The sequence below is a fragment of the Cyprinodon tularosa genome, unplaced genomic scaffold, assembly GCF_016077235.1.
Source record: "Cyprinodon tularosa strain WSP-4 unplaced genomic scaffold, ASM1607723v1 ctg654, whole genome shotgun sequence".
Classification (NCBI taxonomy): Eukaryota; Metazoa; Chordata; class Actinopteri; order Cyprinodontiformes; family Cyprinodontidae; genus Cyprinodon; species Cyprinodon tularosa.
Genome location: NW_024039401.1, coordinates 368,018 through 395,787, shown reverse-complemented (window position 1 = coordinate 395,787; position 27,770 = coordinate 368,018). Strand labels below are relative to the sequence as shown.

The 27,770-nt window shown below is 37.2% G+C and overlaps 1 protein-coding gene across 2 annotated transcripts; it reads left to right on the top strand.

The window, feature by feature from the left end:
- Positions 1–27,181, top strand: LOC119799221 (AMP deaminase 3-like). 2 transcript variants are annotated; one of them, XM_038309035.1, is made up of 16 exons: positions 1–233; positions 1,793–1,857; positions 9,610–9,832; positions 9,964–10,126; positions 13,783–13,948; positions 15,799–16,018; positions 16,723–16,852; positions 16,976–17,170; positions 17,895–18,026; positions 21,483–21,646; positions 21,810–21,936; positions 22,044–22,207; positions 23,728–23,848; positions 24,823–24,996; positions 25,083–25,193; positions 26,828–27,181. In XM_038309035.1, exons 2-16 carry the CDS (start codon positions 1,803–1,805, stop codon positions 27,011–27,013), a joined length of 2,331 nt encoding a protein of 776 aa, XP_038164963.1. In that variant the 5' UTR covers positions 1–233; positions 1,793–1,802; the 3' UTR covers positions 27,014–27,181. The 2 variants fall into 2 exon arrangements, with proteins under 2 accessions (XP_038164963.1, XP_038164964.1); XM_038309036.1 differs by lacking the exons at positions 1–233; positions 1,793–1,857 and adding an exon at positions 4,627–4,880.
- Positions 27,182–27,770: the final 589 nt, after the last annotated feature.

Genomic DNA, 27,770 nt, shown 5'->3' with positions numbered 1-27,770 from the left:
AGCCTCCTCCAGCACTTCCTCTACCGCCCTGACTGAATGCAGATCACTTCCTGAAAGTCGAAGGGGTTCCTGTCTATTACCAATCCACTTCGAGTCAGGTTGGCAGTGAAAGAGTAAAGCAGCTGTTTATCTGCAAGAGGCTGCTCTGACTATCAGGCTACACCTAATAAGGGTCTCAGCAGTGCTAAGAGGTTTGAACGACGCACACAGTCCTGCAGGGAAAACATCCAGCAGTAAGTGTCTCACTGTATGGTTAACTTTAAGCCTTTGTTTTTCTCATCTTCCCTGTTAGACTTGTCTGGATTTGCATGGCACTATCTGTTCAATCAGGGACTGTGGCTGTATTTGAATTTAGTTACTGTATTTAATCCTGCTTCTTGTTATGGAAAATCTATAGAATATAGAGTAATAGGTCTATTAACAGTTATGGTTTTTAAAAGAATGTAACTTTTTTTAAGACATAATTTGCAGTAGAAGCGCTTGTGTTTATGGTCCGTACAGCTGGTCCAAACCAAAGACAGAGATGTTTTTGTTTAGTTTCAAGCCGTAGCTCTTTTATGCTCCATCTCTAGAGCCCTTCATCTGAGTGTGGGCGTGTTCTTGCTCCTGTTTCCACACAGCACACACTGACAAGCCTGGTCAAGCACACAAGTCAATACGATTCCTGCTCATATGTGTTTGTTGGTTTTTCACAGTTCTCCGTCATTATGTTCCTTTGATTTCCATTAACTTACTCACTAATGGGTCCATTAAAGCTTAAAGGAGGAGTGTTTACATGGAGATCTTTTGAGTTTGTAATGAGATGAAACAAAGCTGTCGAGTCATGAAAAGTCTCAGTCTGAAGAGGTTGCATGTTTGGACAGATAAAAGAAAGAAATATCTGTGAGGATTCAGGCGAAGAAAGTTTTTAAATGTGTAACAAACTGCAGTCATTGTGACAGTGCTGCCTATAAAAAGTGCACATTCATGAGAGAGGAGGAAGATTAATTACAGAAGTCCATTATCACACGTTTTTGGCATTGGTAGGAAAAATTAGATGCACACAAATAAAGAAAGGAGCCAACATACTGAGGGATCAGCTCTTATTGGGCAGCCTGCCCTCCCCTTCTTTTATGTCCTAAAAAGATACCAGTAATTATCTGTTGTTTTTTTATCCAAATAATCTGAAAATAAATATTTCTTTAATTAAGTTTGAATGCAGTTTGATTCCTGTGGTCAAGATCCTATCATTTTAACTCTGGCTGTGTGTTTAGTGTTATTTCCTACTGGAATGAGAACTAGTCCAGACTTATTTGCAGCTTCTAATAGGATAACCCGATTACGCACTGAGGAGATCATTCAAATTTGATCATTCTGAAATGACTAAACACATAAAGGCTCAAACTAGAAAGGCCTGTTGGCGTCTTAAAGCTTTATGAAAGCATGTTTACCCTGGTTCCTGCAAAATAACATTAGTAGAAAAATGCAGAACCATGGGATTTCAGACATCTGGGCCACATTAACAGGCATTCATCCGGTGCTGCCATTACTTTTTTGGTCCCATACTAAGAGGAGAAGACATGCTTGGTGGGTCCCCCTAAATGTGCCAACTGGATGTGTTCCTTTTCGCCACTATTCTGTAAAGACCAGATAGCTTATAGCTTTCCTTTTAACAGATTTACCAGTTTTTTCTATCCTTTTTCACAAATTAGATTTCAATAAAAACAGTTAAGTGGATTGCATGCGTGAAATGAATAGAAGTTCATTGTATTACTGATATGTTATCGATTAATCAAAGTTTTGCATTTTTTAGGCGAATCAAGATGAAGAAAACCGACACTCCGCTTCTCAAGCAGCAGTCAACGCCATGCTTGAAAAGTAAGTCAACACTCCTGTAGGGGGGGAGAGAAGTCTGGAATTTAACATCAGGAAGTGTTAAATTCAACTTACCGTAAAAATATTTTTTTTATCCTAAACAGAATGTTGTGTATATTACATAACACTTCCATTTATTTAGAGCTGCTGCTGTTGTTGCTGGAAAGGAGATTTCCCGCATGCATGATGTCATCCATAATGCTTGCTGCAAGTGTGTTTTGCATTTTACTGCAGAGACGGGTTCATGAAAATGAAGGCATTGACAGATATTCCAACCCATAGGCAGTGTAAGATTAACGTTTCATAACACACACAGAAATTATTTTGTAACTCAACCACAGACCAATCATGATAATTAGACAAGTCAAGGCATGACCATTTTAAGTTTTGTTTTTCTTATCTTAGTTTTACATGATTTTAAACTGATAAAGTTAAGGGGGAAATAAACTGCATAATTCTACAGTGGTGCAGCAAAGGCTACATAAACCTGCAAATATCTACTTGTCAAAGAACAAGATTAAGTTATGTTGATTATTAACTAGTACTTTTCTTCAAGCCATCATAAAATACTTCTTTGCATATTCAACTATGAATTAAATTTTCTCTACCATTAAAATTATGAATCTTCAGCCATTATCTTAACTTTTTTCATGCTGTATGGAGTGAATTTGTTCCATTATTTTCCCTTTAACATATTTTGTTAAAGGGAAACAGCCTTTCTTTTTTTTTTTTTTTACATCGGGCCCTTGATTTTATGTTATTACATCATGTTCTACTCACCGATATGAGTTTTGTGTCCTTTGGAGCTGTTCTGAAGATATTCCGTTAGGTTATATATACTCATGTCCGCATGCCGGACTGGAGTTGTGACAGGCAGCCCGGGCTGCCTGTCACAACTCCAGCCACAGGCGGCTACGCTCTACCCCTTATATTCGTCCGCCCACATAATTATATAACATTGATTATGTTTCAATTAATTGGATATTTCTAGTCAGAATGCAACACCTAATATTTCCTTCAGGCACCTGAGCTGTCAGCCACCATTCTATGACCCATGTAATTTAAGGCCCACCCCAAGACTAAGTGAACAGCAGCTGAAAAAAAAAATAAAAAATGAAACAAAAAGAAAATATCTCAAAAGTAGTAATCAATGTTTTTTTCAGTTTTAAATCCCCTAATTTATTTTCTAAAATCTTTTTAATGTTGTTCCTGACCCCCACTTTGGGAACCGCTGTTCTACATAACATACTTCCTCTTCTCTAAAGGGCGGCATTGACTTTCTTTGCAACACCACATCTCACATTTAGTTGAGCTATTGCTTCTGCAGATGGCTGGTAACCCTGACATGCCCAGACCTGACTCTGTTCTGTGGTTTTAAACCTCACATCACTCAATAGCCGAGTTGATGTTGGTTTTAATCACTTACACTTTGTAACAGTTCTGCTAACAAGTCACATATTAAACAGCCAGAACTTTCTGCACTGGTGGCATCCTATCTTGGTACATGTGACCCAGTCTGGATCCAAAGGTGTCAGATTTTTACCTCTTTTTATTTTGTTTGTCCACAAAAAGTTTTTTAAGTTTATTGTTTGATACTGACTCCTGCCATAATACAAATTCTAACAGTCTGTTCAGTTGGACTATCAGCTGTGTCTTCACCTGACTTCTGCACAACGCAACTGATGATCCCAGCCCCATTTATATGGCAAGAAATCCCACTTATTAAACCTGACAGGGGACACCTGTGAAGTGAAAACCACTTCATGTGACTACCTTTTGAAGCTCGTCAAGAGAATGCCAATAGTGTGCACAGCAGTAATCAAAGCAAATGGTGGCTACTTTGAAGAACCTAGAATATATGACATACTTTCAGTTGTTTCACACGTTTTTGTTAAGTATATAATTCCACATGTGTTCATGCATATTTTTAATGCCTTTGGTGTGACTCTACAATTTTCATAGTGAATGAGAAGGTGTAACCAAATATATGTATATATAAGCTTATTTTAAAGAAACATTGCCCTGTGGAAATTTGGACCCAGGGCTGGAATGGGCAATTGGCCTAGTGGATATATGCTGACTCAAGGCTGTCATAATGTAATCAAAAATGCATTCATTATTTAATACATGACCCTATTTTTAATAATAATTTATAAATGTACCACATTATAATAGAATTTAAGGATTTAAAAATAAATTACCCCTCAGAAATATAAAGAGAGGGGTTTCTTCTGCATCTGAATAAGGTATTATAATTTTCAGTATTTTCTATCTTAGCTTTTAGAATACCAGAATTTGTTCACATTTTGATATATTTTGATTTAATATTTCTTTAAAGATAATATATCACAGGATATAGAGCCTTTATTAAAATAGTTATTTTTACGCTTGTTATTTCATTCACTATATATTCGTTCGTGGAACTTCTGTAAAGGCATATGTCATCTGGTATGCTGTTCATCTCCCCATAAAATATAACTAGGGTAATAGTGGTCGGTCACCACCAGTCCTGCCTTGTTTGGACCAAACTCTTCTCCCCAATACATGTTTTGAGATGTACTTTTGATTCCCAGGACCTTAAGGTGACCTAAAGAACCACAATATCTCATTCCCACTGACCCAGATCACAGACAGCCCCACCGCTATCAGGCTGGTTTAACATGCCAGCTCGGATTAGAGGTCCCTGTTGCTATGACGCTCTCAACATCCTAAAATAGAGATAGAAAGGGACATTTAAGACAGCAGCAGCAGCTAGCAGCTGCATCGGGCATACTGTCACTGCAGCACATAAGCAGAGCCGAAAAGTGGGACAGAGCCAGTTGCAGTTAGAAGCTTTCAGGAGAAGCATCATCAAACCCATCAAACATCAAGAGCATCCCCAGAAACTTTTAAATCTAAATTTTCTCACCTAATCTATTTATTAGCTGTTTTTTTTTTTTTACTAAGTTGTTTTCACCGTTTTAAAAGCTGAGAAATCAGCAGAAAAAGATTGAGAAACACAAACATGGCCCAAATCACTGCAGAAGGTAAGACAGCGTGGAATCTGAGACATAATTCATCGGTCCGGTGATGACAGTTTTATCAGGAGGATTTAGATGCTCTTTCATGACCTGGAAAACACTGAAAGGTCAGGGTATTTTAGGGACATATTTCCTGTTTCAGGATGATTTGGCATCACTATTCATGATGTGTAAATATGGAAAGTGGATTTCTTTTCTGGGGCATTTACTGCTCAAAACTTTTAAATATTTTGCGATAAATTTTTTTGTTGGATTTGATGCGATGGACTAAGATAAAGGTAATGCATCATGTGAAGCAGAAGAAAAAGGAAATATGGATAAAGAGTTTTTTTTTACATTTGCATCTGTTTGCATCTCTCAATCCAATAATCTTTGATCGTTTTGTATCTAGAATTAGGTGGAAAGCTTCTCTGAACCTCGGTTTAGAAACCTTTTAACAGTTTCAAATGGATTTATGGACTGTTCTTGGAAATTAACATGCAGGTAATCATAGCTCTCATTGTGCTTTAATTCTACCTAACCTCTTCTATTTGTGAAGAGTTCGGTCGATAATCGACCTGTAAACAGATTCTCCCTCCGCCGTTGATCTCTGCAGCTCCTCCAGAGGTTCACTTCGCTTCTTCTCTGCTCACCTTTCCAACTTTGCAGCTTAGATGCACATTCGTGCCTTATGGCATCGCAGCTAAGACAAATAAATTGAAACTGTGTCCGAATGTCCATCCTAATCACTATATATGGCACTTTATAGTGATTATGCTATTATATGAGTGTCTGAAAGTCTAGTGGATGAAAAAACCGTAGACTCAAAATTTCCCACAATGCACCTTGAAAAGTATTGATCATCCATGTTCACTTGACGATTTGACATATTAGACTTTGTTTTTTAGTCTTAGACAACTTTTATTGTGGTTTTGTATACACAGAGTGTATACAAAACAAATTTTCATTTAGTACAGCTTTCCAGACAATAAATGAACATTTCCATAAAGTGCAGTAGTGATCAAATCTAAACAGTGGGGGAGAAAAAAAAAAACATGGTGCAAAAAATGCATTGATGCATATCCCGGAATGTTTTGTGCGGAGAGATCTCCATGCAAAGCATTATGGGATTTGCTGTCACAGCAGCCCACGGTTGGGCAGCAACAGCATAGACAAATAACAAAGATGGCGCAGGCATCGTGCAGAGAGGCAGAGTCACGTTACCAACAGGGAGCAAAAAGCAGTGATCATCTGTTTAAAGATCATCTAATTAAAGAATTTAGGGGTTAGGGCGGCATCCGGACTTAGCATATGTTTTTGGATCAAAGGATGTATGGTGATATGTGTAAAGCTTTGAAGTATTGCTTTCTATGAGGGTTGTGTTAGTCATGAAAATGTAATAATTATTATTAATGGCTTCGTTACTTTCTCAGTTTAGTTCAAACCAGCACAAGCTGGTCGGGAGGGAAGGCCTGTGAGTCATGGCATAACAACACAACAATAGGCCCGTAAGCAACATTACCTGGGTGGGCCCCATATGAAGTCCAACACCCTGGATAACCCATCATTTAAATTCGTAGAGTAAAAAATAAAATACTCAAATACGTTGTTCTTTTAAGATCTCTATTGCGATTTGAAACATATTATATGAGCGTATTTTTTGCCAACCGTCTAATGAACCCAGTTTCTGCTTACCGATATTTACGCCATTGCCCTGAGTCACTACAACATCTGAAATAATTGCCAAAGTTAGCCTGGAAGACCTCCGAGCTAACGGCTAAAGCTGAAGTTAGCACTGTGAAGCACTAAACATAGAGAAATCCTGTGGAGGAGCATTTCGCCAGGTAGTACTGAGTGGAAATGGTGCTGATCCACCCTCTCTACTACAGCAGGATTCAGTGGTGATTGCTACTGGGCTGATGGCGATCGTTCACTCACTGTACGAATCATGCTGTTAGTCACTGTGAGTGATTCATGCCACTGATTCCCTCACTCATCTAATGAACGAATCAGGCGCTGATTTGTTCATGCGGTCAGGCTGAGTTGTGACCTGAATAAATCGCACCTTCGTTATTGCAGTACCCAAATAACACTGAGAGTGGTGCTGTTTCAACGACTTACGTAATATAACAATGAACCTAGAGGATGGAGATTATCTGGAATAGATAATAGTGATTTATGTGACAGTTTTATCAGCTGTAATCTGGAAATTGATCTTTTTAATAAATAACAGATTATATAAATCTAAAAGTCACCATAAAGTCTTCTTTTTCATCTAATTTATTTGTCTGAGTTGACTGATTTCCAGTTGGCAGAACTTTAAAAAAAAGTTTGGTGAGAACATTAAAAGTTTGTCTAATGACATATTTTGACATGTTTTATGTTTTAGCTAACACAAAAGGCTGTAAAAGACTAAAAGCATTGCTAATTGGCTAAATGCAAAGCTGCAGTAGCAGTTAAAGCTCTCTGAATAGGACACTGATAGACAGAAAAAGAAACTGATTTGGAGAACAAATCTTTTGAACGAATCATTTTAATGTACTGGTTGCAGTGATTCAGTTCAGAACTGTTGTTCCTCTCACTGCTTTCTAACTCTGTTTTATTTATTTTTTTCTCTGATGCTCTTTGTTTACTACAAAAAATACTTCACAGTGATTATATTACCTTTGCTGGTTCATCCTGTGAAATCCCCACAAAAATTTTAAAAATGTATTTGAAACATGACAACATAAGAAGAAAATCAAAGTTTTTTTTTCTCTGTCTTTCTGTTTGCCATGTTTTAAATGTCAGATCATCAAATGTAATAAGTTGAAGTCTATGTCATCCTCCAGGCAGCTCAGCTGGCCCAGAACAGAAACAATGTGCACATGTTCAGAAGCTCAGCCAGGCTGAAGCTCAGGAACTGGAGCGGCATGAAGGCAAATAGTCCTGGGGTTATCTGGGGAGGTGCCAAGAATATTCAAATTTTTGAGTTTCGTGTGGAGGCTGCAGATGGGGAGTTAGTTATCTGATACCCTGGAAAGTACATGCTCCATGTTCTGCCTGTGATTCCAATATGTTCGCACCACTGATGTCTGAGCTGTCACAGTGACCCGCTCACTGCCTGAAACATCAAAATCAACAGTAACAGTGTTGACATGGTGGTCCAGAGAGCAAAACGTCTCCAGTGCAACAGAGGTTTTCACAGCAGGACGGTTAGGCCCGCCGGCTGAGCTATTAAAAACATAATAACTCCGCTGTTGTTCTTCTGATCTGATCGAAATACAAATTCTCAGAACCTCCAGATAAATATAGCAGCAAACTTCATACCATGGATGCAAAAAATATTCAGGTCAGCCTAAATAAACAGGCCGGTTTTATTATTACATCTTGGGAAACATGCTGCAGTCCAAACAATGGATTCACATTAATCAGTTAGTAAAATGTTTATTCTTAGTTTAATTTATATTTTCTGCTCACATTAATAAGTTAAACCACAAATTTCCAAGTGTTTCACAGGAATTTGGCTTGATAGACCAACACAAAGTGGTAAATAATTGAGAAAAAGGACTGAAAGAGGGGGACACATTTTTATTGCGGCATCGAGTAGATTTTTTTCAGATGCCTGACTTTAAGAACAACTTTGGAAGTCTGTTTGTGGTTATCCATGTCTTCTTTTTTTGCACAATTAAGTATGAAGTATTAGCTTTAAATTATCTTAAATAGTTAATTAAAATGACTACAAATCTGAAAAGTAGTATGTATTAGACTTTACGATGTTGGTGTGTTTGGTGGGATAAGTAAGCTGGATGTGGGATGTGCATGGACCTAAAAACCGTCCAAGAGGAAATTTTTAGAGGCTCCGGTAGTCCTCTGGGTGAAAGCTTCCCTTTTAGCAACACAATGAAACTAAATCGAAGCATGTGTTGGATTGTCCTAGTCAAAGTCCAGACCAAATTCTAAACACAATCTGTAAAAAAAAAAATGGACAAAAGCTGGCTCTATCCAATGTGATTGGAGCTATGTCCATTTTGAAAGGAGACAGGGGGGCAGATTTAAGCCTTGTTGTTGCCTTGCACTTTATAGTTATTGCACTACAGTGACCCCCCCAAATAGATCTCAACGAATTTCAGTAGACAGATTTTTACAAACATGAAAAATGACAGAGAAAAAAAAAACCCTAAAGCATCACAGACACCAATAGCAGGTGGCAGATGCAGACTCCTCACCAACATGATCTTGTTGTCGTTCAGGCATTTAAAATGCATTTAAGGCATAATAAATAAATGCTTCTTTAGCTTTTAACAACCTGAGAGGACACAGTGGGATGCTAAGCGTTTGGATAAAATGTGTTGACTGAAACATTGGCAGCGGGTTTAACGAGCACAGAAACATGAGCCAGACAACAGGAACTTGTTTACCATCAACTCAAGGTTCGAATGATGAAGCTCTGCAACACAGCAGCCAAGCTTGACTCAAATGTCTCAAGTTTACCTCTGTGAGATGTTTACTGTCGTCTTTGAGATTATGTTGATTTATATAAGATGTTTTATCACATTAAGGGGATGATGAAAGACATGTTAACAACTTGCTAAGATAAATTCAAACTAAACAGTTAAAAGCTGATCTTTAAATGATCCTTTATTTATGAGTAGCCTGTTATTCCTACTTATTCTAATACATTGAGAGATTATGACATGTATACAAGATGTCACCTTTTGTTTTGACTAAAACAAAACATATTCACTAAATACACACTCAAAATTATTTTTTCCAGACATTCAGCGGCTGTTCCCAAAAATATCCATGAGCGTGGCAGATGAGAAAGTTCGGCTGATGGCAGAGAAGGTGTACGCCTCTGCACTGAGACAGGAAGACACCAAGGATGCCATGGCTCTGTTCAATGTGCCGGAGGACTGTCCCATCGGGCTGCATGAGGACCGGGAAAGAGAGCTGCAAAAGGAGCTGGCTGAGCAGCACTCTCAGGAATCAGTTAAGAGGTACAGCACGGATCAGTGTTTGGCAACATTTATTTTAGCCATATCCATAAGTGGGAACTTCTAGTTTTATGACCTTAAGGGTTTGCTTCTACCTTGTTAGAGGAGTCATGTGATTTACTTCTGTGTTTCAGGAAGAAGACCTTTTTGCTGAAGCGCTCCAAGTCCATATCATTACAGTTTCCCGATGACTGGAAGGCCTCTCCCGTGCCCACCCCAGGAGCAGACGATACTTTTACCTCAGATAACTTCCCAGACTTCCAGAGAGTCACCATCAGTGGGGATTACTGTGCTGGGGTGTGTAATACTTAATCAAATATGTAGTTAAGATTTAAACCAGAAACAATCTGACTTAAAGATTGGGGTCAATAGGAAAAAAGATGAGGGACAATTTCAATTATTTATTTTCTGGAGGCAGATTAGTGAAAGATTAATTATTCCAGATAAAACCACAATCAATAAAATTCCTTTTAAGATCTATAAATTGATCTACGACTAGTTAAAGATGGCTTAAATAAATAAATAAAATAAATATTTGATATGTAAAAAAATCATAATTACTTAAAAACGTACATCATTTATTATATTTCCACCCATGCTGGTCGCCATTTTTTCACCTGTGCAATGCATCCTGGGTTGGTGATGCGGTTAGGTCTAACTGGAATGGATCCTACGGAATAAATACAGGAAGGTTAACAAAATTGTTTTTTTTTTTATTGTACTGAGTTTGAGTGATGTAAATTTCATCTCTCCCTCAAAGTTTTCATGAGCCGTTATACGTGAGATATCTAAAACAGACAAATGTGAACGTCTATCTACTCTGTTCTATTTTAGCTACAGCTAACACAATTGGCAATGGCTAACATGAAATTAAAACCAGATCAGAAGATAATGAACAGCTGTTTAAAGTAACAGTGAAGCATCTCTTAGTTGTTGTAAAACATCATTGTAATATATCTGAGGAAAGGTTTGATACAGATGCTGTTGTGCAACATGGTGGAAAAGCAGATAATAGTTTAGCTGGATTGTGTTTGCGATCATAGATATGGGATGTGAGCAAATTAGCTTTTGACTTTTTAAAAGCAAATCTATGAGGCGAATAAAACATTATTTGGCCAAATATTGTTTTATTGAATGATTTGCTTAATCTGGAACCAATAACCTTCAGGTAAATGATTCCCATGTCCGTTTTGGAAAGTTTGTGTTTCCTCCAGCAGTTGGCAGCTTGGCAGGATCACAGAAAGGAGGTTTCCCTTTTTCCAGCCACACATCAGGGACGATGTCATTAGGAGGGTTTCACCTCCAGTCCGGGTCTATAACTTCTGAAACTCAGAGCAAAATGTTACAAACGTTATATTTTGCAGCAGCTTGGTTATGAAATGTCAACCAGCCTTGGTCATTCTGTAGATCTGGGCCTTGGACTTGGCATGATGTTGTCTCTCTTCAGCTGTGAATCCCAGGGCACCTTGATGGAAAGAGAAAGAAATCCTATGTGCTGTGGTCTTATACTGGTCTCAACCTCTGTGGAAGGTGTCCTGCAGAGTCAGTTGGGGAAGGTTTGCAGAAGCTTTGAAAGGCCAAGTCAGCACTGTGCAGCACTGTGGAGTGAACATGTTAAGATGATACATTGGTTCTCAATGTCCAAAATTATTATCATGGTTTATGGCCCAACAGATGCTAACTGTAAACACCCTCAGTTAGAAATCAGAGCTCTTCGTAGCATAGCTCTCTATGTGGCTTCATTGGTCCTTCTCATCTTCCTCACCTTTTTTGATTTTTACATTCTCATCAACTTCAACACACCTGTTCAAACTGAAAAGGTTTAACATTTTACATTACTGGATGGAGTTAGTGCTAAAGGACCTAGCATACATCATTTACCAAAAATGCATTGTAACATAAACAACATGGCATCTATTGGACAATGTTCTACTTCAATTCATTAAAACTAAACAGTAAGTTTACAGTACTGTATTAACAGTACATTGGAAATACATACATTCCAAATAAAATATGCATATTAATTATCCATTTAAAATATTTATTGTATTTGTTACAGAAGAATAATCACAGACTTAATGAAAGTTAGGAAACATCCTTTATACCACAGGTTATTTGTTCTCTAACAATTACTTTGAAATTAATGGAAAGAAATGTTTCTAGGTACTGGAAAAACATATTATGCACATTGTTAAGCATGGCTAGGATCTTTCTCCTTGACCTTAAGGATTTCATTATATTTGTGAAGCATCATTCCTACACTACTTAATTTAAAAGACTTAACAGAAAAGATGAAGGAAACCAGCAAGAATATGTTTAAAACAGTAAAAAACAACAACAATAGAAGAGTAAAAAGTGTGACAAAATTAAATAATAAAAAAAAAAAAGACAAATGTAAAAGCCATACCAAACAAGTTCTGTGGGAATTTGTTTCTGCGCTCCTATGTATAATAGAAACTACTGTAAATAAAGCCTCTGCTTGTTTAGCTCTGATCTTGGGAAACCAGAAAGCTCAGATTTCTGGTGACCTGAGGGGTCGGGATACTTTATACGTATGAAAACATATTTAGGCCAAATACTCTTCAGAGCTTTTAAAGGCCACCAAGAAGAGAGGAAGAGGGAATGGGTACCGCTTGTGATCATGTTTCAAACATCAGATCAAATTAACACAGAAATGGTCCAACGAACAATTTTACAGAAAACCAGTGGAGGAATCAGATGAGAAGCTTTATTCTACCTGCTTTAGCACTGTGGGACGGCAGAGAGGAAGAGGAAGGGCTTTCCTGTTGGGAAAACAGCGTTTAGACAAAGTAATGTCAGGAATGCATGGGGGAGTGTTGGACTTGTGGCTAGAGCAGTGCGCTGGTGCCCTGAGAAGGTTGCAAGTACCACAGCCGGCACTCTGGGTCCCCGAGAAGACCCTTAACCCCACACTGCTCCCCGGGGGACGCACAATGGCAGCCCACTGCTCCCCATTTCTCCATTGTGAGATCAGTAAAGTTCAATTTCTATCCTCGCTAATGTTACCCAACTGAATAAAGGTACTGTAATTAGAATTAAGCTTAAGGTTAGTACTATAATTAGATATATCTCTTTTCAAATTACTTCTGTTTACATTTGGCAGTTTCTAAACATATTTTCCCCTACCTCTAAACTAAAATAGAAGGAAAATTGAAAGAAACTTTATTATACATGAGGAAATACAATATTTTTTCAATTTTGTTTGCTTAAGATCCGCATACTCTAAGAAAGCAAGCTGCAGCCTGTCTACATAATAATAAGAAAACTGGATAAGTCAGCAAGTACTCATGCTGGATTATGCATTTTCTGCTTTGAAGCATGAAAGGACAGCCAGAAAAAAAAAATCTGTTATCACTATTCTCATTGTCTTACTGACTGAGGTGATTAGTAACATTTACTTAGTTACATTTACTTAAGTAACTTCCCAAAAAAGTACTTTCAGGAGTAGTCTTACTTGAGTTAGATTTCTGGCTTTGCTACCCCACGCGAGTAACTTCAATGAATAAACACTTTTATTCTGTATGTTCGATACGTTTGTCAGTACTTTCCTACTCTAGAAACTGGTTTCATACAATATATGTAAAAAAAAAAAAAAAGCATTTATAGTTTCAGTATAGTACTTTATAGTTTTATAGTTTCTTATGCTTGAATGTATCCTTTCTTTAAAATAGAAGAATTTGTAAAAAAAAAAAAAAAAAATTGTAATATTTCTCCCTTTTTTTTATACATTAGTTTAAATAATTAATCATATTTATATTTATCCTTTGCGCCAAATACATTTTAACTCTTACTTGAGTCATTTCTTGGTTGGGTTCTTTTTACTTTTACTCCAGTAATGCTACCTGTACTTGGGGTAAGTTTCAGGTGCTCTATCCACCTCTTAGTGCTGAGTAAAGCTTTTTCTCATGATGAAAAACTCTTAATGTTTCCAGATCACGGTTGAGGATTATGAGCAAGCTGCTATGAGTCTCTTTAAAGCCCTAACCATCCGAGAGAAATATGCCAGGCTGGCATTCCATCGCTTTCCCAGAACCGCAGCCCGCTTCCTTCGCACTGCACAGAACATGAAGTGGAATGAGGAGGATGAGGTCCTGCCAGGTATGTTTTTTTTTTTTTCTCATTAAAAATGGGTGATCTGGAGATGCAGTCACTGTCAGTTTAAGCGTGTGTTTCCTAGGTTTACATGTAAAGGCAAAATGCAAAGTGGTATCTCTTACTGCTATTTTCAACCGCCTCTCTGGTCAGTGTAAAGTGAGTGTTAGACAGGGCAAGTCCGGTTATTCTTACAGGGGCAGAAGTGTGAAAGCAAGGACAAATGCACTGACATTTGGCTTGTTTTTGTCTTGCAAAACAGTAAAAATTAAATTTTGATACAAATGCACAATATTGCATGATTATTTTTCTTACCTGTCAAAAAAAAAACCTCTGTTCAATTGTTTCCAATTATCTAATGGACAGAGCATTAAAAAAAACAACTCTGCATGGAGACAGATTCTATTAACTTTTATGAACCTCTCTCAGAGGTTCTGTGAATTCTAGCTTTTTACTTTGATTCAACACCACCCTCAAAATAAGTACAGATATTTTATATTCTTACAACTAAAGATTGTCGTACTATTAAATGGTTGAGGCTGATAGGGAATGCAGCAACTCAAACAAGAAGTGTTCGGAGAATCCCAGAGGGGGAGTCAAGCGGAGATTGCTTGATTTCTTTCGAGTTATTTGTGAAAATTTCCGCTACAACATCATTACAGTAGTTTGTACTTTTTTAGTTTTGTACAGTTAAGTACCTTATCAAGTCAGATTTGGAGTGACATAACTGTCAACAAAAGGTGTCCGAATTTGTAAATGTTAGTCTGCAAATATGAATAAATTTCATATTTCTATTGGCTTGTTGTCAGCTCATACACAGCTGTGACATCAGATGTGTGATCTGTGAGATAAGATCTATGAGAAAAGAAGTTTAACAATTAATCAATGGAAGTTAAAAGTTTGCAAAAATACAACTATGAATTACAAATTTAAACATAGAGTACAAGCATTGGGGTGTGTTGGCCTAGTGGTTGAAGCAGTGCACTTGTGCTCTGAGAAGGCTGCAAGTACCCTATTTGATCCCCACTGCCTGCACTCTGGGTCCCTGAACAAGACCCTTAACTTAAACCGCTCTCCGGGTGCCACGCAATGGGAGCCCGCTGCTCGCCAAGGCGATGGGTTAAATGAGGGGAGTTAATTTCAGTGTTTTGCACTTGATACAGTATAATGACATAAAAAGTTGAATTCCATTCTTTTCTACAACCCCAGATAAACTTTTGCCCTCCTTACCAATTGGTGGTGGTAGAGCACCTGAAGGTCGGTTGCCAATTGCTATTAAACTAGAAGAAGAAAAACAAAACCATAGATTTAACTTTATATTTATACTACAATTTGCTGGACTGTTGCTTTTTTAAAACACGGGCGCAGCATAATGTTAGATTAATGGTTCTTTTTTCGTCCAAAAACTTTTAGGTGCGATACCGCCACCGACTGGTACGGAGTGTAGCAGCATTGTTAGGGGTTGTAGATTCCGAGTTGTAAACTTGTGATTTGAACTTGTATTTTTCCACATTTGTAAGTTTATAATACTTATTCATAACAATTTGACTTTTATCCTCACAACAAAAAACAAACACAATTTTTTACGTTTACTGACTTGTTGTTTTTTCTAAACCTCAACTGTAACATTTCTAACAATGAGCATCTCAAGTTAATTCAGTTTGAACTCAGACCCGTCATATCAAGGCATCTCACAATGAAATCCTATTTGGTTAAAGATCTGGTTTTCTATCAAAGGAAACTCAGCTGATTGCATAGAATCTTTCACTGCAGCTAAGACTGCAGACAAGCTGTTACTCTGCTGCTATGATGTCTGTTATGAGTCCAAGATAACGCCTTTAACTGATGTCCCTCAGAAATCTGCCCCTACCCTCGTGAAGGAGAGGATCCGTTCTCAATGGAAGGTATTCCTGAGAACCTGAACTATGAGCTGATGATGAAGGATGGCATAGTCAATGTTTATGACAACCTTGAGGCCCTGAAGCAAGAGCAACCCATCGGCCTGCCCTATCCTGACCTTTTGAGCTTCACCATTGATTTGAGCCACGTACTCGCAATGTTAGCCGATGGGCCAACGTGAGTACCCTTTAACGTTTTTACAAAGTGCAAAGGTAAAATCATGTGATGACTTCAGGTGTGTTTGAGCACAAACATGTCTAAATGTTGTTGGACACTTAAGGGCCAGAGTTGCCCATCCCTGGCTTGGGCTATTATTAGAATATCATCCTCTAATGGAGTATTTTTTTAGTTAAATTGATTCCATTTTGTGGTCAAGACCAAGCAAATGTTTAACAAAGGAGGTTGCAATCAGAACAGACCTCACCAGGGTCAACCAAATGTTGTCAAGTGCCCCCCTGCTACAGAATATGAAGGGATGGAGGGCCAGTCGACCAGTGCTTATATCAAACGGGTCTGAAGACAAGCAGACTGAGGACACAGATTCATGGAATCAGGTTCTTTGGTCTGGTGAGACCAGATAAATAGATTTGCTTTTCAGTTATGTGTACATACATTTTCCTTGTAAACATCCCATTAGTTATTAAACTAGTTTCTCATGATTTCCAACAACACTTTTATTGAAAAACTTTATTGAAATTTATGGATCTCACATTGGAGAAATTCAGCTCTGCATTTAACCCATCCCCTTGAGGAGCAGTTGGCTGCCACGGTGTGGCGCCCCAGGGAGCAGCATGGGGTTAAGGGTCTCTGCTCAGGGAACCAGAGTGCAGGTTCACTGCTCTTACATGAGATGTTTCCCCTAATCTGGTGTCGCCTTGCAGGAAAACCTACTGCCACAGACGACTGAACTTCTTGGAATCTAAATTCTACCTCCATGAAATGATGAATGAAATGGCAGAGATGAAGGAGCTAAAAAGTGTCCCCCATAGAGATTTCTACAACGTCAGAAAGGTTGGTCTCTAGTCTTGATACTGAGTCCAGCTTCCATACTCTTAAAGCAACAGTTCACAGATAAAAGCTGTTATCTGTGAACTGAAGGGCTCACATTGCTAACTCCCGTTTCATCACACTTAGGTGGACACACATATACATGCTGCTGCCTGCATGAACCAGCGGCATTTGCTGAGATTCATTAAGATGTCATGCCAAACAGATGCGGACCGTGTGGTCATGGTGAAAGGCGGTCAGAAGATGACTCTCACAGAAGTCTTTAAGAAACTCAACATGAACCCCTATGACCTCACTGTGGATTCCCTGGACGTACATGCTGTAAGAGTTGAAACTTCTGAAAATAGCTGAAACATGCACATTATAAATGGAGTGAATTTTATTCCTTTATTGTCACCAGCAAAGAACATGTTTCACTGAAGGAAATTTGAAAAAAAAAATTACATTTATCAATTAAAATTAGTAAGAAATGCAATCCAAAAATAAGACATAAAAAATTATTTTGATTTTCCCATTATTTTTTCAAAACAGTCTTTAACAGATTTTTTTTTTCTCAAATTTTTCTGTTTTGCAGACTTTTACACATTGTTTCTTTTCCAACTGTGCCTCTGAAATAAGGCAGAGGAGACACATTTCTATTCATCTGCAGTGACCTTGTCTTGCCCCAATGTGCGCATCAAGAGCGAGTTATTATTGGGCTTGAAGCTTGAATTTGATCTATTAAACCCAATTTGTAAAGAATGTAGTTTTTAAAACTCAATCTGAAAAACTGAAATTTGAAACAAAATTGAAAATAAATATTCTGAAAAAAATTAGTTTGAATAAATAAAATGAGAAAATAAAATTTATGATAAAAAAATTCAAAAAAATTGAGAAATTTGATTTGAAAAAATAATATATGAGAATTTTAAGAGGTAAAAATGAAGCTTAAACAGATATCATGTCTGCTGTTTATTTATTCTGTTTTTTTTTGTGTTTTTTTTTAAATGGTCGGTGTGACACTAAAAGAGGAAATATCTTAAACAGCATCTGTTCTAATTTGCAGGGGAGACAAACCTTCCACCGCTTTGACAAGTTCAACTCCAAGTACAACCCTGTTGGAGCCAGTGAACTGCGGGAGATTTATTTGAAAACGGACAACTACATAGATGGAGAGTACTTTGCACGTCTTGTTAAGGTTAGTAAAATCACACAAAAAGAGCATTCAACCATGCTGTGTTTTCATTCAATATCAAAAAATCTGGAAGGGTTTCCGTTCATCCCTGGTGAAGATGTGTGCAAAAACATTAGGATAAATGTTTTTCTAGATTTAACTTTAGTCCCCTCATCTTGTCATGTGTCCACTTGTTTTAAGTCCTATATAAAGGAAAGTCTAGGTAAATAATTATTTTCTGGTATGCATTTTGTGGACTCATGAAAGGAAAGGCGCATCTAGAGTTAATTTATGGAGTCATAACCTGGTATTTTAGCTAAAAGATCCTTCTGAAATTGGTCCCTTCTGATCCCTAACCTCTCATCCACTATATGGAGTTGGGGCTATATAGACAGTAGTCGAGTTGTAAAAAAAAAAAAAAAAAAAAAAAAGGGGGGGGGTGAAATAAGCAACATGCATGGTAGGACACTTCTTTGATTTTACTTTGGAAAATCGTTTGGCAATGAATGTATTAAGATCTGGAACAAAACCTCACTAAACACTCCACTCAAGTTTTATTCAAATTCAGTTAATTAAATAGAAACTGAAACAATTTTCAAAATATTAAAAGAAACTGCTTACAAATTCATATACATTCAAAAATAAAATGAAATAAACCTGTATAAATTCTAATAATTTTACTCACCTTTCAAATATTCATTTAGAACACAGGTCATCAACAGGAGGTCCGTGACAACCTAGTGGGTCCACAGAGGTACTGCATGGGGGTTGCGAAAGTTTCAATTGATTAGACTTATTTATATTCCTCCCTGCAATTTTTACCACTAATTGAAATGTCTTTAAATCCACATTAACATGAATTCAACACACTGTAGTAAACAGATAAATGGAGGCAGAAGATGCCTTTCAGTCATCAATGCACACATTCAGCGACACACAGGAGCTCTTTCAATCTGGGCACCATTTCATTCACAACACCTGTCCCATCAACCAGGAATCAGAATCAGAAACACTTTAATAATCCCAGGTAGAAATTATTTTCATTACATTACTCCATATGTAATAGATTGACTATAGGACCAGTTTGATATAACACAATTTCATACAATATATATATAATTAGGGGGTCCCCGCTCCATCTCACCACCAGTTTGGAGGTCCTTGGCCTAGAAAACATTGAAGACCTCTGATTTAGAGGATTTATTTTACAAAATAGACTGTTTATTAGAAAATCAGTATGCTTCTATTGGCTAATTTAAAGTAAGCTAGACTACATGCTGGCGATGAATGAGTTAAAACTATCCTAATGGGTTTGTCAAACTAAACTATTTACCATTGATCGGCAGAGATGGGAAGTAACGAAGTACAAATACTTCGTTACTGTACTCAAGTAGATTTTTCTGATATTTTTACTTTACTACTTATTTTTATGGCGACTTTTTACTTCTACTCCTTACATTTTTACACAAATATCTGTACTTTCTACTCCTTACATTTTAAAAAATTGGCTCGTTACTTTAGTTTTGAATCATTTCAATGGAGTTACCGTTATTATTTTTCACGTCATCAATAACAAATTCGATCTAATTGGATGGGAATCTACGTTGCATTTGACGCACCACTACAAGATGAATCGACAGATTTGGCGGTATTCATTCGCGGCAAATCATTGCAGCTTGGTGGCGATGGCGTTAGCATAGTAGTATGGACGACGAGATGATTGAAAATGAACACAACGGAGATCTAGTCCTATTGGCAGACATCCATTTAAAATGTAGGCAACGGCATGAAAATAGTGGTTTCTACTTTTACTTTTATACTTTAAGTAAATTTACAAGCCTGTACTTTGTTACTTTTACTTGAGTAAAGAAGTTTAATCAGTACTTCCACTTTTACCAGAGTATTTTTTAACACAAGTATCTGTACTTTTACTCAAGTACGGAAAGTGAGTACTTTTGCCATCTCTGTTGATCGGACAACAGGCATTCTGCAAGTCACAAGAGAAACTTTGCAGTCAGATGTCAACATTCAATTAATTTATGACCATTGGCCAGACATTAACATCACATTTGGCAATTCGATTAAGATAATAATCTTAATAAAATTGCTTAATTAGAATGCATTTTCCAAACCTTTAATTCTCTCCTCTGGGTTTCCTCCACTGCTCTCGGCCAAAGCTCCACTTGTCTCACCAACATCTTGTAGATTCTTGTATTTTGTCATCTAGCAAAACAGCAGCGGTCTACAGATTCATTTTATGTTTTATTCACAACCAAAATTCAGATTTTGAAGGTTCAGCAATGCCTGTAAACTTTGCGCTAATTCTCTTTTGTCATGAGAACTTTAAAGACAGAAAAATGTTTGCGCTTCAAACTCGTTTATCTGGTTTTGCATGCTATCGCTTTGTCCAGAGATTAGGACTTCTACATATTTGGTGAAACAATGGTAAGCTTATAAAAGGTATTGTCTTCTGAATCTTGACTTACCTGAAGTTTTAGTTTTTGCTTTAGTCCCTCAAATCCCGTTGTCTTTGTCGCTTGGCAGTGATGCTGTTCAGAACACTGAGGTTGAAAATAGAATCGCATGTGCCCGCTGGGCCACCGTAATTTACATTATTTATTTAGAAGCACAGCCTGCCAAATGTTGAAAAGGCAATATTATTGCCATTACTGTTAATATATAATAGAAATTTACACATTCAGTGATAAAATGTCACAGGAGATGGAATGGGGGGATGGTCATTTAAGAAGGGGGATGATTTTTAAGATTTTTTTAACAAAGCATTTTGGGATATATCTGCTTGTCTAGTGACCACTACTTTTCAAGGTGTACTGTGGGAAGTTTCAAGTCCACTGCTTTTTTATCCACTAGACTTTTGGATACTCATCTAAAAAGGCAAACCCACTATATAGTGATTAGGGAAAACATTCAGACACAGACTTCAACAATAGGCAAAAATTCAAAACACGTCATCTCAAAGCACTTTACAGTTCACCAGATCATGCAGTCAAATTGATTCAGTTTTCTTTGTAACAACACTTACCAACTGCCAGAAAGTCAGTCCCTGATTGGTGAAGTAGAGAGAAGAGGGGTGATAACAGGTTAATGTTTGCACCCTTCCATGAATGAGCCCTTGTGAGCTTTTCTGATTCTGAAAACATGAAATGAAAAACAAAAAACAACACTTTTAAAATTCAGATTGTCTGGAGGGTTTTAGCTCCAGCCCAACATCAACACACTGGTTTTAACATGAAAAGGTCTTATTTCTAGGTGAAATGCTCCTTAAATGTACTCTAGTCTTTATAAGTTTGAAGACTGGTTTAGAGAAATTGACCACTGGGTTATATTTCAGCAATGCAACACATAGCAGAGTGTTGTTGCATTGCTGCTTTTCTATGTACTGAGTCATTGCAAGCACTCACTTCTGTTTTATCTAAAAGCTTCACCAGCTTCCTGTATGGTTTTGTCTCTCTGCTTCAGGAAGTGGCTGCAGATCTGGAGGAGAGCAAGTATCAGCATGCTGAGCCCCGTCTGTCGATTTACGGCCGATCTGCCAGCGAGTGGGAGAACCTGGCATCGTGGTTCATCCAACACAAGGTCCACTCTCCCAACATGAGATGGATGATCCAGGTTCCACGGATCTAGTAAGCACCCGGTCTAATACGTAGAGCGAAACACAGTTTCACACGCTAAAAGCACCTAGGACTGAACATTTAGGAGGTCTTATCATTTAGAAACTCAAGATTAACTGTGTTTTGTTTTGTTCATTTGTCAAGGTAGGTACATTAAATATTGTTTGTCTTTCAGTGACATCTTCAAGTCAAAGAAACTGGTTCCCAACTTTGCCAAGATGCTCGGGAACATCTTCCTTCCACTTTTTGAGGCTACCATCAACCCGCAAAAGCACAAGAAAATCCATGTGTTCCTCAGATATGTACGTCTTTCTGCAAAACCTGCTCATTAGGAAAACAAGGTGTAAAATATTTCCTCCACCTCTGGTGGAACCAATGAACTGACATGGTTGTGATGTTGCCCCCGCAGGTGACCGGGTTTGACAGCGTGGACGACGAGTCCAAACACAGCGACCACATGTTCTCTCACAAAAGCCCGAAGCCTGAGGAGTGGACCGCAGACGATAACCCTCCATACACCTATTACCTCTTCTATATGTACGCCAACATCACGGTGCTCAACAACCTGCGCAAGTAAGTCCACTAGATCAGTGGTCATCAAAGATACATTTGGGAGCTCTTATACACTTTAAAGAGACAAGCAAATGTTTTTAAAGAGATCTTGTTTTAAAAAAAATTTAGTAAACTTGACTGGAGAGTAGGGGAGAAGCTACAGGAGCATAAAAATGGAGTCAGCGTGGTGACCTAATGGTATTGAATCTGTATATATGAAATGTTCAAAATGCCTGTGGAGTGTACTTTAATTCCCAGTTTTAAATAAAACTGCTTGTATTTGTATTTATTACACATATGAACCTTTGGCAAAATTCAGAAATATCCTACTTCATGTAAACATTGTTGTTTCCTTTCAAAGCTTATTGACACAGAAGCTGATGTTTGTGTACAGAGGAAATGAATGAAAGACAGGTTTCACCGTTAATGATCTGGTTGTGTGAAACACACCGTGAACAGAACATGAAAAGCATTTCTGTAACCCTATAAAGACGCTATCAAGGGTGAAATTACATTTATCAAAACCAAATATTTAGCTCTCATTGCCAGTTTCAACAAGACAGTAACTGGTGAAGTAACGCCTTGTATCTACAGCATATTTCCTGTGTACAATAAATAGCTGTTACCTTCTGAGTAAATAAACCCCTGATGCTAGTGTGACAACGACTTTGGAGAGTGGAATTATGATTGGTCCCTCTGGCTCTTGGCATTTTTAAACTACGGTAGCTGCTGACTGTAAGCATTTATACATAAGGAAGATTAAACTACAGCAGCTAATGAAATATGTGATCTCCAACAGCTGTATTATTAAAAGTCAGAAGAAAAAAAAACATTTAGAACGCCCTATTTTAAAGAGACATTTTAAGTGCATTAACTGGTGAAGAGAATTGGTTTATTATTTGATCTATTAAATATATGGAGTTAATTTTGTTCTATTATTGTTGAAAGCAAAAAAAACAGATTTTTTCAATGGAAATTTTACAAAAAAAAAAAAAATGTTTAATTTAATTGTTTAGAACTGTGAAATGTGAGTTTTAAAATGTAGTTTGTAAAAAAATAAATTATTTTAATCTAAAAATAAACAAAAAATATAACATTTGTAAAAAAAAAAAAATTATTAATAACATTTGAAAAACACAATTACAAAAAAAAAAAACCTGAGAAAACAGGAAAATTACTTTCAAAACATTTTTTTTCATTAGGTTTTCAAAGTTTCTTTTTTGGATGCTGATCTTTTCAAATTTACTTGTATAAAAAATACTTTCTTTCTTCTTTCAAATTCCATTTACAAAATATATTCTTTGCTTGAAACAATACTGGAACAAAGTTCACTCCATAGTTAAATAAGTGATTGTGCTGAATGCAGCTCACACTGAAAACCAGCCGCTCTTCTCTTCTTCCCAGTTCAGCTTCCTTCAATAAAACAGGCATAATGAGGGCCTCATAAACAGCAGTGACAGTTTGGCAAACCAAATCATACAAACAGAGGCTGATTGCATTGAGTTTTTAAAATAGTAACCTGAATATGTCTCTCTCCAAAGGGAGCGAGGGATGAACACCTTCCAGTTTCGTCCCCACTGTGGAGAGGCGGGCTCCATCACCCATTTGGTCTCTGCTTTCCTGACAGCAGACAACATTTCCCATGGACTCAACCTCAAGAAGGTGCAAACCTAATGGCATGATAATTAATAAACCTGGAAGCTTTTCTTGGCAGGACAGAATATTGAATAAATACCCCTCCCCAGCCTGTTGCTACATATTGCTTAGCACTTTGAAGGAAAGTGTCACAGCCTTTGTTTATAGATATTGGAGATCAGCCTGTTTTTCAGTGTAGTCCTGTTTCTCTGACTGTGACTGGCTGGATGTGCTCTCTTCATCCTCTGACAGCTGGCTCGGAGCTTGTTCTGCCTGGCTGTGCTCTGCCTTTTGTATCTCCGCTTCTGTCTCCTTGAACCCCAGTCGGCCTTAGCAGATGGCCGCTCACACTGAGCCTGGTTCTGTTGGAGGTTTCTTCCTGTTAAAAGGGAGTTTTGTCACTCCACTGTCGCTACGAGCAAGCTTAGTGAAAGGGATTGCCTTTGAGTCAATTAGTCAGTCAACTGGTGATCCTTAGATAGAAAACTTTGAATCACTGTATGATCTGACGAACTGTAAAGTGACTTAAGATGACATGTTGTGAATGAATAAACTGAATTAAATTGAATAGATACATACAGTTCAGGTTGTTTGGACAAGGAAAACAGTTTCAGCTGTTTGGAGCATTTCAGGTCCACATTTCAGTGTGGATCTTTTTTTTCGCAGTTTTATTATCAAATTGAGGACCAATTATAACAAAGTGAGGGCATTTCCTGTTTAACTAACAGCTAGGACTGAAGTGTGAATCGAGTTTAGGTTAAGGTTAGGGTGATGCACGCTCTGGTAATGATTAGATTTAAAGTTACTGTCAGGTTTAGGGCATGGTGTTACTTTGACTAAAAAACAATGGAAGTCAACACATGGTCGTCAGTACATAAGGCATGACCATTATGCTTATGAACCGAATTGCTGCAAACCCCTGTTTAACTCTTTATACAGAGGAAACAAATAATTGAAGTTGTCTTTACTAAGGTGTACTGATTAGTCCTGCTCCTTCACAGAGTCCGGTGCTGCAGTACCTGTACTACCTGGCCCAGGTACCGATCGCCATGTCCCCACTGAGCAACAACAGCCTTTTCCTGCAGTACTCCAAGAACCCACTGCGAGAGTTTCTTCACAAAGGCTTGTGTGTGTCTCTGTCCACGGATGATCCCATGCAGTTCCACTACACTAAGGTCCTACATGTCATCACACTAATATACCATTATCATTTGTCCTTTAATTATCTAGCAGCTAATCTTATTTTAAAATACAACTCCAGGAAGCCCTGATGGAGGAGTACGCCATAGCAGCACAGCTGTGGAAGCTGAGCACCTGTGATCTGTGTGAGATTGCCAGGAACAGCGTCCTGCAGAGCGGCCTCTCACATCAGGTAAAGAAAGGCCGCTTTAGTTTTGTCTGTTTCAGATCTCTGCTTAATAACAAGGTGCCTGAATATAAACAAGAATAGGGAAATAACTCAACAATGTTTTTAAGAAGCTTTCAAGACCCTTACATTAATAAAGGCAATAGTAATGCTACAAATATCATTAAAGCTTCTGGACTTGATTACCTGTTATAGACAGCACATAGACTGCCATCTTGTGTCCAGCGCTGGTACTGGACACATAGGGCTTCATATAATAGAGACCCATTTCATTCTAAATTTAATCAATTAATACATGCATAAATAAATAAATGCTACCATTGATCAAATATGAATGAAGTTCTTATAAAATAAATACATGTTATCATGAAGTAAAACTAAATAAATAAATGTTTATCTTATTTTATTTTTGCTTTATTTTAAGAATTATGTATTTATTATATTGTCTTTTATGTATGTGTTTTGTTTTACTTCATGATTAAATGTATTTATTTTGAATAATTTGTATTAGAGTATAATATTATTTTACGGTAGTTGATATGAAGCGACAGCCCAAGAAACTGAGGCTTAAACGCACATCAGTTTATTAAAAACTATATAATGTAATGACACAAAGTACCAAATTTAGTCATATCTGTTTGAGATCTTCTATTTAGGGTTTGTTATAATTTTTCTTCTTTATTTTTCTTTTTTCCATTTAAATAAAAAATGGACAAAATAAAGTGAAAACTAATTTGAAAGTTGTATCTATTCATTCAGATTGTATATTTTTGTTATTTTGATGTCTTTTATTAGTAAACTATTTTGAAATGAGCCCACATTGAAAAAAATATTATTGAAAAAGGTCCTTTACTATCTGGACACTTTAAAACATATAAATAATGTTCATATGGTTGATCTGACCAATATGGAGTGAATTTTATTCCATTATTGTTGCAAGCAAAGAATACTTTTTGTAATTGGAAATTTATCTACAAATGCAATCCAGAAATGAAACTTTGGAAAAATTTTTGCAATAGAAAAGTTTTTGAGTTTAACTTTGTTAGTTTCTCAGATTTTTTAGAAAAAGGAAATGTACATCAATTTATAAAATGCCAGTTTTCAATTTTATATTTTTTTCACAGATTTTATATTTTCTCTTTTTTTAATTACTCCTTTTCAGGTTAAGTTTCACTAATTATATTCTTTTCAAATGTGCTTCATGGATCACGTTATCTTCACTTCAAGCCGAATCAAAATGCTCTTCTTGACCGATAAAAATATTGATGCTAACATTCAATTTGAAAAGAAGATGATACTTGGTCCCAAAACAGATAAATTTGAAAAATTTTATTTGAAAAAATAAATAAAAATACAATGTAAAAAGAAGAAAATATGGAAGAAAATAAAAGACAAAACTATAACAAAATCTAAAAAGGATGAATTAGAAAATAAAATTTGAAAAGCAGAATCTCTAAAATGTTCAACAATAAAATATGAAGAAAGGATTGAGAAAAATACTTTCAAAAAGAAAATCGGAGAAAACAGCAATGTTAGAGATTAAATAATGGAACAAAATTCACTCCATAGTTGTAATTTCTCTGAACAATAACTGTAATATATATACATGCATTCATGGTCTGCATGTTTTTAACCCACAGGAGAAAAAACACTTTCTTGGTCCCAACTACTTAGAAGACGGCCCAGAGGGCAATGACATCCGTCGGACCAACGTGGCGCAGATTCGCTTGGCCTACCGCCACGAGACGCTGTGTAATGAACTCAGTTTTCTGGTGGACGCCGTGAAAACTGATGCTGCCATGATTCCAGAGTCAGAGACCGAATGAGTCCAAACCATGCCGGGATGTGTCTTCAGAGATGATGGGACATAGATTCTAGCTCACATCTCTATAAATGCTGTTTCCTTGATGTTTTTTTTCTAAATGCTGAGTGCTTGTGTGTGTGTGTGTGTGTGTGGCCATGTCTTTAATACCTGGTGGGGACAATTTCCTAGGAATATGCTACATTTTGGGGACTCATAGGTACTTGTGGGGACCAACAACTGGTCCCCATAAGCAAAGTTTCTCTTCTTGGGGTGGGGGTTGGGTTTAGGACTAAGGTGTGAATTGAGTTTAGGTTAGGTTTAGGGATAGGTATGTGTCGGTAATGGTTAGGGTTAGGGCAAAGGTCACGGTTAGGCCATATAAATTAGTGGGAAATGAATGGAAGGTCCCCACAAGGATATTGTGACACAACATGTGTGTGTGTGTGTGTGTGTGTGTGTGTGTGTGTGTGTGTGTGTGTGTGTGTGTGTGTGTGTGTGTGTGTGTGTGTGTGTGTGTGTGTGTGTGTGTGTAGAGACGGTGTGCAGAAACTCTTTACTTTGCTTGAGGCTTTTACACCAGTGCTGATATCACTGGTTCTGTGCTTCCTTATATCAAGTTATTATTTTTTTCTTTGATACCTTTGTGCAATTATCATGGAGAGGCTCGTTCGTATGATTTTAATGAATGTAAGAGCAACAGAGAGGGAAATACGTCTTCACCATTAACCCTACTTCTTGTTCTGTCAAAGTATTTTTATTGATTTTGTTTCACACTGTTG